The sequence below is a fragment of the Protopterus annectens genome, chromosome 11.part0 (assembly GCF_019279795.1).
Source record: "Protopterus annectens isolate FY-2018-M chromosome 11.part0, PAN1.0, whole genome shotgun sequence".
In the NCBI taxonomy this organism is placed as follows: Eukaryota; Metazoa; Chordata; order Ceratodontiformes; family Protopteridae; genus Protopterus; species Protopterus annectens.
Window position 1 is genome coordinate 627,538,768 of NC_056745.1, and position 19,742 is coordinate 627,558,509.

Consider the following 19,742-nt stretch of genomic DNA (forward strand, 5'->3'; position numbering starts at 1 on the left):
TTTAATGTACAAGGTGGGAGTGGTTTTGAAAGAGAAAAGGGTAGGATTAGAGGGTGTTTGAGAAGGTACTGAAGTGTTGGAGTTCAGATTAGTGTTGGTCAGTTTATGAATAGTGTCAATAAAATATTGTTTGAGAAGGGAGTATGTGTCTTGTGTTGATTTTGTTAACTTTTTAGGGAAAGAATTAGGAGTTCAGGGCTTCCAGGGTGGAGGACTGAGTGGACAGTTCTCCAGAAGTACTTAACATCTAAGAAGATGTTAAATTTTAGTACTGCTTCATTAAGAGGAAGAGTATGTAAGCAAGACTAGTTTACAGAAGAGAGCCTCCCACAGAATGTAGCAGAGTTAAAGATAGAGAGTTTATGGCAGTCTTTATAATTGTGAGATCTGTATGGATGTAGAGGGTATCTTTGGCTAAAGATGGGTAGGTGGTCACTTAAGGTACTGGGTAGAGTCCTAGGGTTTTGATAGGGGTGGGGGTGAGTAGTCAGTATCCAGTCAAGGATAGCCCCGGAGTCCGAATGTTTGTTCAGATGAGTTGGGTCAGTAATGAGCTGGGTAAATCCAAAGAGATTGATGCTTTGGGAAGGGTAGTCAGTTTTTAGTGTTTTCCAGTCAGTATTCACATTACCTAATATTACAGTTTCATAGTGTATGTTTTGCGAGATCTAAGACAGTATACTTTCAAGTGCTGGCATATTTTTGCCAGGTGGGATATAGATAGAAGCAAATGCAAATATTTTGTGGGTGTTTATGTAGGATTTCAGAATTATTACTTCAGCGGGTTGGAAATCGGGTGTATAGGTGGATAGGGGGTAGAGGTAATTTGTTCAGAATAGAGTATGGCTACACAATGCCACCTTTTATTAGAAGTTCTATCTTGGCGGTAAATGTTACAGCCAGGGGGTAAAATTTAATTGTTGGAGATATAGAGTTTTAACAATGTTTCAGATGTGGTTAAGATATGTGGGGAATAGCGGGAAATGCATGTATGAGGATCAGTGATGTTATTTGAAAGACTCTTAATATTTATAGAAATAAAGGGTAAGGCTTTAGGGGGAGGGAAGGGATGATAGGGGAGAGGGTTGAGGGAGAAGAAGTAGAGGAGAGAGATATTATTTGGTTAGAAGTGAGTAGTGTCAAGGAGGGACCTGGATTAGGGTGTATATCACCAGCTAATAGGAGAATTCTAGCAAGTAAGGAGGGCATAGAAGTATAGTGGCTATAGATGTGATGTTTTACTTTGAGTCTGGGAGAGGTATAAGTGGGGAAAGATGAGAGTTTGGTTTTGAAGAGATGTGTGAAGGAGGAATTAAATAGAGAGGGAGAAACAGGGCATAACATGGTGATGTTATGAGTATTGCATGCTTGGGAGCGAGTTGGAGCTAGTTTTAGATAAGACAGGTTGGTGTGAGAATAGGTTAAGTAAAAGAGGAGGAGTAGAGAAGAAGTTGTTAGAATGTTACAGCACATGATTAGGGAACTAGAGAGTGGGAAAAGCTGATTTCCAATGACTGAAGAGTGAGGTAATAGATGACAGGGGAAGTGTGGGAGTTGGGAGGAGAAGGATGTTGGAGTAAAGTGTTGGAGAGAGGGTGTGGTGGATGAAAGTTCACAGTGTTGCAACCATAGGGGGAAGGGTAAGATGCTAGAGTGCACTATTAGAGGTTGGGTGTGGTGGAGGACTGCTTGATGTTGATGCAATACTTGGGGGGAGAAGGAGGAAAGTAAGATGTGTAAGTGGCGAAGTTGTAAGGTTGGATATGTGGGTGGAGATTAATTAGAATGGATTGTAGTTATTTGGTTGATTAAGTAGGTGGAGATTAGGTGGATAGGTATATCTCAAATGATATGGGAGTGGGTGGGAATGTGGGTAGGGTAAGGGAGCAGAGTGAGCCCGAGTAGGGTTGCCACCTAAACATTTTTCCAGACTATCCGGAAAACAAATTGATTCTCCGGTAGTCCAGAAAACACTGTACAATCTCCACTAAAAACACAGCAGTACCAGGCAAAGGTGCAAAGACAAAACCAGGAAGCAAAAAACACCAAATAATGCACTACGCTAAAAGCTACTTATTGGAGTCCTCCTGGTGCATTATTTGGTGTTTTTTGCTTCCTTGCTTACTGTACCAAAATTGGTATTCTGTTTCAAAAAAGGAAACAGACTATCTGAGTTTGTTAAATTGTCTGATTTACTATGTTTGTTTACAGAAAAGCATAGTAAATTGGCTAAAAGCAGGCATCAGGAATGGAAAAAGAGGGCATTCCCATCAGCTGATGTCACAGTGATGTCACACAATGGGCTGAACGTGGGCAGGAGAGAGGGCAGGAATGGGCTTGCTTGCAGGTGATGTGAGGAGTGTGGCCTTACTCCAGTTGTAACCACAACAAAAGATGGCAACCCTAAGCCCGAGCGTAGAGAGGGTGAACAAGGTGGGCTGAGCCCTGGATGAAAGTGACATCAAGAGAAAAAAAAAAACTATCTCAGAGAGCAGAGGACAGAAAAGTATGTGGTAGAATGGAGAATATTAACTTTAATTAGCTAGGTAGTTTTAAACAAAGAAAAAAAAAGACTATATATGGCATCTGTTGCAGGGGAACATAACTCGATGAGTGGCAGCAGTACCAGCTAATCTGTCAGCAAGCTGGCACATATAAAAATATTGCAGTTTACAAACTAATTAAAAAACATAGAAAAAGCGCCTGGAGAACAGCAAACCAGTCCACACTGTATTGTAAAATTAGATTATCCACAAATTTGTTAACCTAGGTTTCGTCCACACGTCAGGACTTCATCAGAACAATAAAAACTTACAAAAATTCCTTTTTATATATATATATCTACCCAGTTGTACAATTAATTTCCCACCAAATTATTTAAAGCAACATCACCACATTCCATTCAAACGTATTAAAATACATACAACATATTATTTATACAAAAATTATTTGTAAAATAATTTATATATTATCTCTATATGTATTTAAAATTCTTAATACCGTTGTCATTTTATTTACCACATACATATAAAAATAAAAATAAAAGCAATAACTAAGGCAACCAAATGGACATGCTAACCAAAACCAATCCAGTGTTAGCTTGACCACCTATCTTCCCAATATATTTTTTAACTTCAATATAGGGTCAATGCTAACACTGTCATTAATTCCTGGATAGTTTTGGGCCTCCAACCTAAGTTGCCGTTTAAGTTCGCATATATCTAAATGGACATCTAACACCTTGCCCTGAATGTCATTCTTGATTTGTTGGATTACACAAAATTTAAAATGTATGTTCTGGATATTCAGCAATATGCCTAGAAAGGTCATTGGTACATTTAAGATGCCTAATGTCCAAAACATGTTCATTGACTCTTTCCTTAAAGTGTCTGGAAGTTTTTCCCACATAAAATGCAGGACATGCCTCACATTTTGCTAAATACATGACTTTTTGGGAATAGCAATCATAATGCCCCATTAAAGGAATAAAATAATTATTCACTTTAATGTTTTTTACCCGTCTCCATAATGTGTTTCCATGTGCTGCGTCTCCCACATTTAAAATTACCCACCATTCGACCACAATTAAATGGCTGCTGATGGAACCCTTTCTCCAAGATCTCTTTAAAGGATTTGTCCTTCCGAAACACAAACCTGGGAGCACCACCCATATTATTTTCAACATTCTTATCTAATTGTAAGATGCCCCAGTTTTTCTTTTCCATCCACTTGAGCCAAATCTGAATCCTGATTATAAATAGTGACAAATAATAAACCTTCACCTTTATTTTTCAAATCTACTTTATCCATGTTACATGCCAATTGAATTGAAACTTGCCCAGTACCCCTTATCAGGATGTCCCTAAACACGCCATTATTCATTTTATGAATAATGTCTTCCCTGACATCCATAAGTAGGGCCTCTGGATATCCCCTTCTTTTAAACATCATGATCATACATTCTAATTCTGTAAGAAACTCCTGATCATTGCTGACCATCCTGGCTGCCATCATCATCTGGCCTTTAACAATGGGCCTTTTCTGATGGTGAGGGTGCCAGCTATTGTAATCTAAATATGAATTAGAAAAAGTGATTTTTCTATAGATGCTAGATTTCATACATTTCAGTTCCTTGTCTGCTGTCAATTTGACATCTAAATATGTTATTATTTCTGTACTGTACTGATAAGTGAATTTTAAAAATTCAACTGTGCTATTTATGTAATTCAAAAGTACCTTCAACTGCTCACAATTTCCTTCCCAAATGATAAAACTATCATTCAGGAACCACGTGTATTGTCTAATAAACTTGTTATGTGCACTTGGAAATACATATTCCTGTTCCCAAAAAGACATTATATAGTTGGCATAAATGGGGGCACAAGCGGCCCCCATCGCCACACCAGTAACTTGTTTATAAAAATGCCCTTTGAAGTACAAGAAATTGTTGTGTAACACTGCTTCCATCAAAGTAATAAAGACATTAACTTGATCTTGATCATATAGGCCTGTTTTTATCAACTGACACACTAACCAACTCAATCCTATTTCATGTGGAATAACCGAAAATAGGTTACATACATCAGTTGTAACTAACATGGTATTATCAGCAATAGTTATTGTATTTAATTTTTCTAAAAAATTCCAAGAATCCTTAGTAATATATCCAAAGGTAACTAGACCTTTCTGCATATAATAATCCAAATATTGGCTCATAAAACATGCCTTGCTTCTTTTACCATCCACTATAGGCCTAAATTTAACATCATCTAGGCCTTTGTACAATTTGGGAATCCCAAATATCCCGCTCACCACTGGATTGGGATTCCTCAAAAACTCACATTCCATTTTGGTTATTTACCCCTGAAATAGCATGTCTTCAGTCATTAAATCAAGCTTCATGTGTGCCACATTAATTTCATTAATACTACTTTGTGTGGTGGATGAAAGGTCACAGTGTTGCAACCATAGGGGGAAGGGTAAGATGCTAGAGTGCACTATTAGAGGTTGGGTGTGGTGGAGGACTGCTTGATGTTGATGCAATACTTGGGGGGAGAAGGAGGAAAGTAAGATGTGTAAGTGGCGAAGTGGTAAGGTTGGATATGTGGGTGGAGATTAATTAGAATGGATTGTAGTTATTTGGTTGATTAAGTAGGTGGAGATTAGTTGGATAGGTATATCTCAAATGATATGGGAGTGGGTGGGAATGTGGGTAGGGTAAGGGAGCAGAGTGAGCCCGAGTAGGGTTGCCACCTATCCATTTTTTCCGGGCTATCCGGAAAACAAATTGATTCTCTGGTAGTCCAGAAAACACTGTACAAACTCCACTAAAAACACAGCAGTACCAGGCAAAGGTGCAAAGACAAAACCAGGAAGCAAAAAACACCAAATAATGCACTACGCTAAAAGCTACTTATTGGAGTCCTCCTGGTGCATTATTTGGTGTTTTTTGCTTCCTTGCTTACTGTACCAACTTTGGTATTCTGTTTCAAAAAAGGAAACACACTATCTGAGTTTGTTAAATTGTCTGATTTACTATGTTTGTTTACAGAAAAGCATAGTAAATTGGCTAAAAGCAGGCATCAGGAATGGAAAAAGAGGGCATTCCCATCAGCTGATGTCACAGTGATGTCACACAATGGGCTGAACGTGGGCAGGAGAGAGGGCAGGAATGGGCTTGCTTGCAGGTGATGTGAGGGGTGTGGCCTTACTTCAGTTGTAACAACAACAAAAGATGGCAACCCTAAGCCCGAGCGTAGAGAGGGTGAACAAGGCGGGCTGAGCCCTGGATGAAAGTGACATCAAGAGAAAAAAAAAACTATCTCAGAGAGCAGAGGACAGAAAAGTATGTGGTAGAATGGAGAATATTAACTTTAATTAGCTAGGTAGTTTTAAACAAAGAAAAAAAAGACTATATATGGCATCTGTAGCAGGGGAACATAACTCGATGAGTGGCAGCAGTACCGGCTAATCTGTCAGCAAGCTGGCACATATAAAAATATTGCAGTTTACAAACTAATTAAAAAACATAGAAAAAGCACCTGGAGAACAGCAAACCAGTCCACACTTTATTGTAAAATTAGATTATCCACAAATTTGTTAACCTAGGTTTCGTCCACACGTCAGGACTTCATCAGAACAATAAAAACTTACAAAAATTCCTTTTCATATATATATCTACCCAGTTGTACAATTAATTTCCCACCAAATTATTTAAAGCAACATCACCATATTCCATTCAAACGTATTAAAATACATACAACATATTATTTATACAAAAATTATTTGTAAAATAATTTATATATTATCTCTATATGTATTTAAAATTCCTAATACTGTTGTCATTTTATTTACCACATACATATAAAAATAAAAATAAAAGCAATAAATAAGGCAACCAAATGGACATGCTAACCAAAACCAATCCAGTGTTAGCTTAACCACCTATCTTCCCAATATATTTTTTAATTTGTATACTCAATATCTAAAATGTTTGAACTGGAAAGTGATGTGATTTCATCTAATATTGAGCTTAATAAAAATGGGGGTGGGAGCATTCAGTTAGATGATGAAGCGGAGTCTATACCTTTAAAAAGCACAGTGTATATAACAACTACTGGGGTTGAAATGGAAAGTGATTGCTTGTGCAATGATGTGACTTTGGCAAGTATGGATTTAAATCAAAAAAATGTTTATCAGCATACATTGCAGGTGTCATTAAAACACATTCTTGGATAATATGACCTAAAAGGATTATGTAGGACTATAATAAAAATAATTACTGCTAGCGGATGACTATTCATGCACACAACACATTCCCTATGTCTTATTCTCTATACTTGTGGATAATTTCAATACAGGCCCATGTCAGGGCCACTGTATCCCTCACAGACTATAACGAGGTTACTCTAGGCCATGTCATGGCATGAATAACAGAGCTTACCAGTGGGCATCCTGCTATTACCTGAGCACTTGTTTATCAATCATCATTATGTATGACATGCATGCATGCAGCCAGCACACTTACATATGAAGAAAAGCATGTTATGGATACTGTGTAATGCAGCACTGACATATGTCTGCCTTGCAAAGCAACACTGTAAAAATTACAACATAAAAACAAATACTGTGACCTGCAGTGCTTAATATTCAATGTATGCCTCACTACATTGCCCAGCAGACGTTTTGAGACAGTATCATTATTTCTGTGTTTCCTGTTTTGTATGTGACCCTGCATATTTATATTGGTGTGTGAATGTCAACCGTATTCCAGGTGTCTCTGCATGTAATAAGTCATATGAATAGCCACCAATTAACATACTGCTATAATAAAGATATAGTGAGATGACAATCCAGTGGGAAATATAAAAGGTATATGCGAAAGAGCTGAGCAATGCAACATGGCCATTAGCTGACCCAACATCAACTGTCTGGAATGCCGCACAACACCCTAGATTTAATGGATAATCATAAACATAGTGACAGCCTGTGACATATAACAACATAGGTTATGTCCTAACATAGGTACTGTCTACTAATGTATCAATGTCCTACATTCATTTATTAGCAATCGGTATGTACGACCCTGCAAAATGCATTTAGAAATGATAATTAGGAATGGCTATGTGCACAACTATCCCAAAGCATCCAAGGGGTTGTAGACAGAAGCGATACCTATGTTGGACTGAAGTGCATGCCAGATATAGTCTGACACTGACTCAGCAGACACCTACTCAGTATGTGAATAGAAAGGCTGTGTATAACAGTTTGATCACTGAATACCACATCCAGCCATACAAGTGTACCAACACCTATTGTACAAACAACAAGTATCAACTTGTATGTGAACCAGCACCACAAAAAAGTAATGTGACAAGTTATATATAACTGACTGTCATTTAGGTTGTGAGGTACAATTCACATTACCTTCAGCAAGCATGGCCTGCTCCTGACTCATATGTAAACATATTTGTATGAAATTCATACTCGTAATCACAGGGATTATTTAACTATTGTACTTACCTTACAGATGAATGATAGGTATTCCTACATTAGAAGTAGTATACATGGCAATGCAAAAAAGTCATCTAACAATGATCAGATCTATTCTAAGTAAAAAAAAATGTTTAAAAGTAATCCACCTACCTGTCTCCCTGCTCTGATCGTCCAACCTGTGCATCCACCGAATACACAAGGCAAGATTTCTAACATGCCCCTCATCACCTGCAAAAAAAAAAAAGTTTGTATGAATTATGCTATGCAGGTAAAAAAATAACACAGAAATACATTGATCAGTTCATATTCTTTAACTTGTAAATTGAATAACATTACAGAATTTGCATACACATTTTTGCATGTTTCATATACAGTGCTTTACACAGTGAAATAGTAATGAATATAGATTGATGCACCTGAGATTTAAATCTGAAAATCTTAGCTATGTTCACACTCTAACCCTGACACCTATGTGCTTAGCTAATCCATCTTGCCAGAGAGTGCATGGAGAAAGTGGAGTTAAACAACTCATTAGTTTGAACGTTTAGGGATGGGGTAGTAATATAGATCATTGATTATGCTTCACATGCTGTGCATTTATGAAAAAAAATGAAAGCATGACTGCATGTCAGCACAGTGGTCACATCACAAAAACACAGCTGTAAAGTTTCATACCACAAACAGTGGAACACTATCATGCAACACATAGCTGCTTTTAACAGCAATTATGAGTTCCTGTTCATCACATACACACAAATGTAAAATAGGTGGGAGGACAGAAAATATATACATATAGCTTGCTGTCATATTACAACTTATATGTCAAAAATATTCCTGATATCAGGGGATGTCCCTCTTCTACAGTCAAAATGTATATCTAACCATCTTATTCCCTCCCAATAAAAGTATGAGAAGGGTGGTGAATTGGAGTTAATAAGCAATGCCATGCATACATTAAATTCAGTTTGCCAATGTTATCATTCTCCATATTCATTTTGCAGAACTATCCCACAATGTTCAAAACTTTACACATAAAACTGTAGTAAAAGAGTTCTATTAGCAAAACATTATGGATAACAGATACATTCAGAGGAATCCTGCCAATAAACAAACAGGTGTCTACACAAGGATTTTTTTCAAAACTTTTACACAGACACAAGAATAAAAATGTAATGAAGGCTATCCCCTACATGGATTTGAACCCACAGTTAGCCACAATATATGCATGTTTGCCTCTTGATTTACAGACTGATCTAACACATAGTACAATAACTGCCTTCTTAACAAGCTACTATGGTATGTGTGCATCTGCATTCTTGTTGGTCATAGAGTAATATGGAAACATCCGACACATAAACGGTATAGACTCTCATGCTCCACACAGCTGCCAGTTAGCATCAAGTTTTAAAATGTAGAACATATGGGTAGACACTCAGACCTGTAGTGGTCTTGTGTTAAACAAACCGGATTTTAATAATAACTGTACATTTTGTAAAGCAGAATGGACTAAGAGATGTCTATGAGTTACCATTCACACATACACAAGTTGACTGTGTGATACCCTTAAAGTAATTATGGATAATTGAGAAATACATAATCATTGTTGGCGTAGATGGTACAGGCATCAGTGATAACACAACCATACTGGGTGTGTAAAATTATGTACTTATATATTGGAAAACAGAGGCATCTACAATGTTTAATAGTATGTATATGATAAGAAATAAAAAATAAACCACATGGGAATTGAACCCATAATTACAGGAAGAACAGCTACATTGCCTTCTTGATTATCCATATGAGATAATTGATATAACAGCTATATAATGGGATTAAAAGGCAAATATCTGACATATGGGTCACAGCTATATCTCTGATTTCCTTAGGAATTTACAGCAATACTTAGGATTGTGACACTTACTGTAGGCATCCACCAGCTGTCTCCATAACTCGGTAACCCACAGATGAAGCTCCTCTGCATCCCTCTGATACAGGTCATCATAGTGGTGGCAGACCTGCACTCTAGTCCTGTAGATTTCCGTACTTCCTCGTAAACCTGTTCTAGATGTTGAACATCACAAAGTTATATGGCCTGGCTGTCATGCAGTGCTCCACTCCAGTGTAGACTTTCAGCATCTGGGTGATCTCCTCCTCTGTCCAGTTGGGTGCCTGGACATGGCAAAGCCTCCTGGAAGTAGCCATCTTGAGGATACTTTTGATATGGTCGATTAATAACAGTACAATAAATTGCTTACTGAGGTCCACTCAGTTTACAGGAAGCAATGGTCTGATCTATAAATGTATCAAGATCACAGCTTTAAATTGGCGCTTATGGGATGGTATTAAATCATTGGAAGATAACAGGCATGTGCTGCACATGGTTCTGTTTAACGATACCTAGTGGGTATTTGCAAGGAGCACCTTCCCATTGCACTAAACTATCAGCTAATTTCAAGAACTTACTTGGATGTGGGAAAATGGAATTCCAAAATCTTGAATTGTAGTGAACCTCATTGATTATGTAGTGCTCAGAGGGGACTTAAAACTGTGTGCACTTAGCTGGTCTTACCTTCAGCTGTACCCAACTCACAGGTGGCTGCAAAGGTAATTTTGCACCTGCTACTACTGCTGTGGTGATATATGATGTTCATCATGTTTCACTGTTGCAGTCATTACAATTGGGTTATCCTGCTGGCAGGCTACCTGCATTCGGCCTGAATTCCAAAGTCCTGGTCCGGCGTTGGTTGCTTTCACCTCCTCCCTGACGTCAGTGCGCCAGGGGTATAAAAGATGCAGCCAACGTCATTTTCTTCAGTCTTTCTTGCCGTGCGGTGCCTGAAGCAAAAGCAGTAAGCTAAGTACCCCATTGGGGAAACTTTTTTCTTGCTCCAGTCCAATGTCAGAAAAAGTTAATAATTGTATTTCTTGTGGGAAGCAAATACCGCATAAGGATTTTCATTCTTACTGTATTCCTTGCCTAGGCCCTGACCACGACGTTGCTAGTTGTCGGTTTTGTGCTAGATTTAACCAATGCACTATTATGCGTCGGTACGATTTAGCATTCCATTATTTTGGCAGAGATTTAATTATATAATGCCGTTGGAACAGCCGACTACCGGAATTTATAAAAAATGCAAAGAAAAAGAAAAGGACAGGCATCTGAGGTCCAAAATCGACAACGAGGCTTCAGCTAGTCCAGTCGCCGGTTCGCCAGTTCTCAGTGAGGTGCTTTCGCAGCCCCTGACGCCCGCTACCTCAGAGCCACAGGCTGCTTCCGACTCCCACGTGGAGCCAACTAGGCCTATGGAAACTCAAGGTATTGGACCCTTGGAAACTATTCCCTCAGATGGGTCCGGAGCCGCTGAGCAGGCATCGGCTTCTGAGGGTGTTTTCAGGCCTACTCAGTTATATGTGAAAATGACTTTAGCTTCAAAGGCAAAGACTAAAGCACCTCTAAACTCAAACAAACAAGTACAAAGTTCCCCTGGACAGACCTCCATGCCTAAAAAACAGATGCTTAAAATGGCCGAAGACCTAATTACTTTGATCAGGGGTTCCCATCCCCCTCCTGATAAGAGGCCTAGGTAAGAGACAGAATATGAATCTTCAGATCAGGTTTCCATTTCCTCTGATTCCTCTTCTGAACAGGATACTCTCTTCTCTATGAGAATTCTGATGCTGAAGAATCTATCCCTTCAGTCTCTCCTCCTGAGGATTATTCTTTTGGGGAGACCCTGCATACTGTGAGGGAGCACTTCCACTGGGAGAGCCAAGATTACTCAGAATCAAAGAAAAGGCTCAGAGATTTCCTTTTACTACCTCAGCACAGGCCCCTTGCTTATCCTCCTGTTTTAGACATTGTAGATGATGTATTTTTAAAGTCCGGTCTGACTCCTGACTCTACCACCAGCTCCTGTTAAGCCAGACAGATACTACAGGGTTCCTGATTCACATAAATTTCTTTATAAAAACCCTGCTGCTGACCCAGAAACTATCTCTCAGGGTCCCAAATGGGTCAAGGCTTCCACTGCAAAAAAACCTATCCCCTCTGATAGGGATTCAAGGGCCCTGGACAGATGGGGGAAAAAGATTTACACTTCTGCTACCTTGGCTGTAAGGGCTTTAAATTGTCAGTTTCATATGCTTAAATATCAGCAATATCTTATGTCACTACTTAAACAGAAAATGTTGACAAATTCTAAATGTACAGAAAACAAAGAAATGCAGGATTTATTGCATGCAGCTGAACAAGTTGGAAAGCATACTTTACAATGTGGTTTTGATTCTTTAGAGGCCTCCTGCAGAGCCGCTGTTACGGGTTCTGTCATTAGGAGGCATGCTTGGTTAAAGGAACAGAATCTGCCTGATCATGTTAAAGCAAAATTATTAGATGCTCCATTACAGCATGATACCTTGTTTGGTTCTAAAGCAGAAGAGGTGTTGAAGAAAATGGAGGACAAAGCCAAATCTATTCAAACAGTCAAGGATTTCTTACAGGTACAGCCTCCCAGATTTAGCAGGAACTGGCCTACAAAGAATTGGTCCTTTCCCGTGTCCGACAGGCCACAAAGAGGCAGATACAGATGCCCCAGAGGCAGATCCCAGCCTCAAGGCTCATACAGGTCTAGACAATGGGGTGCTTCTACCTCCCAAAGCAGAGAAGATAAATCAAAGCCGTACAGGAAACAGTCTCAATGACTTTCCCCTGCCAGCACCAAGCACTTATCTTCTGGCAGCTCCTTTAGGGGGAAAACTAGCACTTTTTTCACAAAATTGGCACATGATCACCCAGGACAAATGGGTCTTGAATATAGTGTTGCAAGGCTACAGGTTCCATTTTCACACGCTGGAAAAGGTAAACGGTATGCCAGACCTGCCTCACAATCAATGGGCAGAGACACAAAAACAAGTTTCATCCCTCATGGACATGAGGGCCATTCAGTGAGTACCACAGCAAGAGCAGGGACTAGGATTTTACTCAAGACTGTTCTTGGTACCCAGAAAGGACAAAGCCTGGAGACCAATACTGGACCTGTCTACTCTAAACACATTTCTGGATATTCCAAAATTCAAAATGTTGACTCTGCAGCAGCTTCTGCCCATGCTGGGCAAGAAGGCTTGGCTTGTGACTTTAGACCTAAAAGAGGCATACCTGCATGTCCCAATCAGACAATCATGCAGAAGATACGTCATATTTATAGCTGGCTCAATGCACTATCAATTCTCTGCACTGCCCTTTGGCTTATCTACTGTGCCCAGGGTCTTCACAAAATGCCTGGCACCAGTAATTGCATTTTTGCAAACAAAGATGAATACAAATATATCCTTACTTGGACGACTGCCTTATTCAAGCATTGAACAAGGATATTCTACTACAGCATCTGGTGTTTGTAAAAAGATTACTAACATGCCTAGGGTACACAGTAAACGAGAAGAAATCAAAACTAGTACCCTCTCAAGAGATATAATTCCTGGGTGCAAGCTTAAATACAACTGCCCAGATGGGTTATCTCACGCCAGACAAACAAAGACAGCTGACTACTTATTTCAAAATGTTGGCAACAAAGACCCAGTTATCTGCAAGAAAAATTCTGCAGGCTTTGGGCTTCATGGCATCCTGCATTCTGCTAATTCCATATGCAAAACTGCATATGAGGAAACTACAGTGGTATCTAAAAAGCATTTGGGCTCAACATTGCCACAGTCTAGAAACAATAATTACCATCATTCCCTGCCTGCAACAGGAGTTTCGATGGTGGGCCAAGGCCTGTCACCACAACAAGGGACAGCCTTTCACCTTACCCACAGCCAGGCAGACATTAGCAATAGATGCATCAGATTATGCGTGGGGGGGGCCCATATGGCAGGAAGATGTATTCAGGGCACATGGTCCGCAAGCCATATGCATCTACATATCAATCAAAAAGAGATGCTAGCTGTTCAGAAAGCCCTGACAGCCTTCAAGGATCTACTTCATCCAGGACAACTACTGATAAAGATGGACAATACTACAGTCATGTGGTACATAAACAAGCAGGGAGGCACACATTCCTACCCCCTCTGCAGACTAGCCATAACTTTGTGGGACACAGCATTGACTTACCAAGTACATCTGCAAGTACAATTCCTGCCAGGAAAGACAAATACTCTGGCAGATGAACTAAGCAGAAACTTAATGGATCCCCACGAGTGGAAATTGGGATCCACAAGTCTTTGGCATGATAACAAGGAACTGGGGATGCTTGGACATAGATCTATTTGCCTCCCCTCACAACTGCCAACTACAGAGATTCTGCACAAGGACTTATCACAAGCAAGCATGGAAAGTGGATGCTCTATCTTGAAGCTGGAAAAACTTAACAGTATATGCCTTTCCACCACTGCCTCTCCTTCCCAAGGTACTCCTAAAGGTCAGACAAGAGAAGCCAAAAATGATACTGATTGCCCCAGACTGGCCCCGCCAGCACCGGTACCCAATCCTAAAGAACTTGTCTCAATGCCCTGCCTGGACATTACCTCAAATTCCTCACTTATTAACCCAACAAAACAGTCAGATGCTGCACAGCCAACTCAGGACCTTAAACTGGCAGCATGGCGGATAATGTAACCATTCAAAACACACCTCTCTCTAAAGTGGTGATGGATGTTATTTTGGAGGCCAGGAGGCCTGGCACCAGAAAATCTTATGCAGAACAATGGAAGAGATTCCGTGCTTGGAACCAGGCACAAGGAATTGACACGACTGTACCAAATATTCCTCAGATTTTGCAATACTTAACTGAGATGCTGGACAAAGGCCTATCCTTTTCATCAATCAAGAGTGCCTCTGCCATTTCAACTCATTACAATACAGTACCACCCATTTTTTCTCATCCATTACTAAGACAGTACCTCAGAGGGGCCAAAAGCATAAGACCTCCAAGGAGAGCACCAATACCTGCATGGGATCTCAATTATGTCTTGGAAAAACTCACACTGCCTCCTTTTGAGCCAGCCTCTACAGCTGATATAAAATTCTTATCCTGGAAAACAGCTCTGCTCCTAGCAATAACCTCTGCAAGATGAGTTTCAGAGTTACAGGGACTCATGGCTGTGGAACCTTTTATCATTTTCTATCCTGACAGGGTTTCTCTAAGGACAAACCCGACATTTATGCCTAAGGTAGTGTCCAATGTAGCCCTTAACCAAACAATTCACTTGCCTACCTTTTATCCAAACCCGCAGAATAAGGGTGAGAGACTCCTGCATTCTTTGGACATTCACAGGCAGCTACGCTTCTACTTGGACAGAACCAAAACTTTCAGAAAAACTGAACAACTTCTAGTGGCATATGCTACAGGATCACAAGGAAAGGCTATCTCAAAGCAGACTGTTTCAAAGTGGATAGGCCACTGCATTCATTTCTGCTATTCACAGCATGGCAAATCAGTGCCTAAGGGCATTAGGCCACATTCAACCAAAGCAGCAGCCACTTCAGCAGCCTTCCTCAGAGGAGTACCAACCAAAGACATCTTAGAGGCTGCAACTTGGAGCTCAGTGCACACTTTTACAAAGCACTATCACCTACCTCTCTACTCTAAATCCAGGGCAGGCTTTGCCACTGCAGTTCTGCAGGGTCTCATAGCCTCTCCTAATCCTATTTAGCCCCAGCCGCCCAACCTTAGCTTTGGGATTCAACCCAATTGTGAAACACGATGAACATAGTACAGTTGTGTACCTACCATAAATATAGATGTTTGAGTGTATTCACTGTTGCAGTCCAGGTTACCCACCCACCATCCCCCTTTCCTTTGTTGGGACTTATCTGTACTTTTCTATTCTATACAACCTATGTGGTGTATTTGCTTGCAGATGAAGGAAGAGTTTACTTTACTGCATGCATGCTTATTGGCATAATTTAGCATACCCTTTTGGGGGCACCTGATATCTGGGGCAAGAAAAACTGAAGAAAATGGCGTCGGCTGCATCTTTTATACCCCTGGTGCACTGACGTCAGGGAAGAGGCGACAGCAACTGCCGCTGGACTAGGACTTTGGAATTCAGGCCGACTGCGGTTAGCCTGTCAGCAGGATAACCCAATTGTAATGACTGCAACAGTGAATACACTCGAACATCTACATTTATGGTAGGTACACAACTGTACTTTTCTCTCCTTATGCACATATGTTATCATTACTCATTTAACAATGTATGTGTATATGCTTAGCTTGATGCACTTAGGGTAAAATTGTATGAAATGTAAAAATGTATGTGATTTACTGGCAGGGGTATAGTATTGGTGGAGCTATGTCAGATGATCGAGTTTTCAGAAACTCAAAATTTATATGGAGGAGACCATATGATTAAGTTTCCAAAAACTCGAACAATGCTATCTCTGAGATCGCACCACAGTAAAGAAAAGGGTAAATTTCCTGATCCTCGCTACACCGCAATCTCCATTCAAAATCTATGAGTTTTCAAAAACTCATTCATACTGTCTTGACCATATGAATTTCGAGTTTCTGAAAACTCGATCAGTTTGATAGGGATCCAGTATTGGCCTGTATACATGCAGGTGGATACATCTGCATCACAAACAAGCACTGCTTCCCCATATGCAGTTTTACAGAAAAATGTAAACAGCACAAGTGAACATTACATAAGGACTCGCTAACTACTTTTCTGTATATATTGCTGGTGACTGTACAATTTGTGTTTGCAGACATTATCTGTATGTTGCTACATACATAGTAATGTTAAGGATATTTCTTCACTGATGTTTATTAAAACATGTACTAGAAATATTGTCTCAATAAGACTAGATATGTGCTTATGTCTGTTTACCATGTACTATGTGTAGCACGCTTTTCAACATTTTCTGTAAGTTCTTCAATTGATAATATGCAGACAATCTCTGCTAATGGGGATAGCACTCACTATTGATTGCGTTAATATAAGCTAACCATGTATAACAGTTCAGGTTAATATGTCTGCTTTTTTACACGTCTGTTTAGGCTCTAGTTGCTTTCAGCTATTGATAGTTCAGGATGTGTGTGATAGCCATCAAACATTTTTGTTTCACACATATATTATAAGTAATATGCTATTGTAAACCGCGTGCAGTGTGTGTGGATTGTGTGGCACAGTGCTGTTGTGGTTTGACCTCCACTGCAGTGGTATCCACTGTAATGGGCTCACATCCCACAGACAACCTCTTCAGACATCACAAGTTATACTGTTGTTCCAAGTTTTATGTATTTAGACATTGTTTTCCTACCATATATTTTGTTTTAGATGTCAGTACTATACAGGACAGGGTCAATTTCCTAGATTTTGGCATTTCACAAGAAAGTAGAGAGGGTAACTTGTCATAAGCTGTCAACATAGTCATCTCTGTAAGTGCACCCCCACATAAATCTAACCATGTCCATCTAATTGCCTTCCAGATGGCAAACAGACCTAGGGGTGACAATTTTTTGCCACACGAGAGCAATATTATAATAGGTGCTTGCGGAAACATGGATGGACACTCCTTGGATGGGCAGGAAATACAGTGTGGAAGAATGAAATGCAGACCATCCTCGCCAACATGATTAAGGCTGTGGGAGGTCACAATAGTGAAATGCACGCATACTCATGTGATGCTATTTTTGTGTTACAGCAGCAGAATTGCATCATGCACATGGGTCCACACAGGGTAATGATGACTAACTTATAGGTTTATAGGTTCACAGGTGTTTACTAAGCTAATGATCACAAGCACCAGAATTACCCATTCTAAAGACTTAAACCTTGCCTGTGATATAAATAGGACCTTCTGGAGAGATAGGTATGTATCCCAGAGATTACACCATCTATGAAACAGACTCTCCATCCATGTGAAGCAGAGTTCCTTCACGTGCAACTTGGACAATTGGATGGGAAACCAGAAATTCATCCCTAGTTTGGCACTTATGTCTCTAATGGACAGGGGTAACTTGTAAATGGTTCATATCCCAGGCCCATGCTTACACTTATCAAGAGTATCAGAACTTGTCAGAGATTTGGGATGCATGGCTAGGCTTAAAAAGGCCCTTGTGGTCATTGTCCTATTAAATACCTATGAACTTATGTATCGTGGATGTAAGCCTTGGATGGCGCAGTGGTAGCATTGTCGCCTCACAGCAAGAGGTTCTGCAGTTCGATTCTCAGCCAGAGTGCCTTCTGTGTGGAGTCTGCATGTCCTCCCTGCATTCGTGTGGGTTTCCTCTGGGTGGTCTGATTTCCTTCCACATTACAAAGACATGCATCTGGGGCCTTTTGCCCCCGGGCCTCTGCTGAAAATTGGCTTTGTTCCAAGTCGGACTTTCCCCGGTAAACAAATGTAAAATAAATAAGTATATGTACCAGGCATCTGTCTAAGTGGTACCTGTCAATGATTTATTGATCTGGAGGTTGGCTTAGTCGTAGTCTGCCACTCTGTCTAGCTGGCTGCCTTCTAGGATACAGAACCAGATCCTCCTCCAATACTTGCAGGGCCACAGCCTGTTGCAGTTCATTCACTGCAGGTAGCATTTTTTTTTGGTACTGTTATGGATTCTGTAGGATTCAGTGGGAAAAGTTTCTTTCCTTATGTTGCTATAGTGCATTCATTGAGGATTTTGGAAACAGAGTCTCCATTGCACTTTGTTGCATTTAAGTTGTGATGTGTTTTTGGAATCTGATGGGAGTGTTTGAAATCCATAATTATCCTATGCTGAATAAATAAGTACTCGAACTGCTTGCAATGTACCTTCGGAAATTTGTGTCCGCAGCTGGTACCCAGAAGTTTTCCTTCAGCATGCTGCTCTGTGCAAAAGTAGCTTTTGTAACCCGGCCCTATAAATAAAGAGCACAAGCAGCCAGGTGCTTGAGTGTGGATGTCACGTTTTAATTAATGAACAAGAGTCTTTTCAATGATTTCTTTATTTAATGTCATCATTTCAACTAAAGAAACTGACCTTCATGCCATGTACTAGGGAGGAATTTTATTGTCTGACAATACTTTACATTTTGTTTCTACATTATGTTGTGTTGCAGGTGTTGTACTTATGAGAATTAAAACTGAACCTGTTGTCCTTTCACTTCTAGTCTTCTCCCATTCTGCTGGCTTAAGGTAAAAATGGGTTCCTTTTAACTCACATAAGATAAGCACAATCATGTCACCGTTACATTAACAACTTTCTTTTGTTCCATTCCGTTTACTTAATATTTTATAGCCAGATGTCTTCCTGCGGATAATGCTTAATTTATTATGGGCATGCTGATTGCACTCTCAGTCAGGGTGCATGCTTTTTTATACCAATGATTTGCTGTTGTATAATAATATATAATAAGATGTTGATGTGTATGAAAGTTTTTTTCATTTATTTATTTTTGTCTTTTTAGGCAGCTGCTGAAAACCGAACTTGGGTCATTTTTCACTGAGTATCTGCAGGTATGAGTTATACACATACATATCTATCTGTATATGTGTATCTCTGTACAGTTTTGGGTACAGATGGCATGCAAGTTTCACTGCATACATGTTCAAGTGTCCATAAAATACATGAGGTACTGTGTTTGAACTATTACAATATGTGTTTGCACTGAGTCTTTAAACTGGTGTCGCATTGTTGTAGAGAATGGCTTATAGCCTGTTTATCTACTTATGTGCTCTGTAGAAGCTGATGCCTGAGATTAATGATGGTAGAACAACTGCCTTGGTTTCAATCCTGGATGGAAATCATCTTAAATGGACACAAGTGTAG

General features: G+C 39.9%; 1 protein-coding gene across 2 annotated transcripts in view; it reads left to right on the forward strand.

Annotated features, from left to right (window-relative positions):
• Positions 1–19,742, forward strand: part of PRR5 (proline rich 5) — a 1,930,091-nt gene that overhangs the window by 998,752 nt on the left and 911,597 nt on the right. For both annotated transcript variants that reach the window (XM_044088087.1, XM_044088086.1), the window contains one exon: positions 19,381–19,429. In XM_044088087.1, coding sequence (XP_043944022.1) covers positions 19,381–19,429 — 49 coding nt within the window. The remainder of the gene's footprint in view (positions 1–19,380; positions 19,430–19,742) is intronic.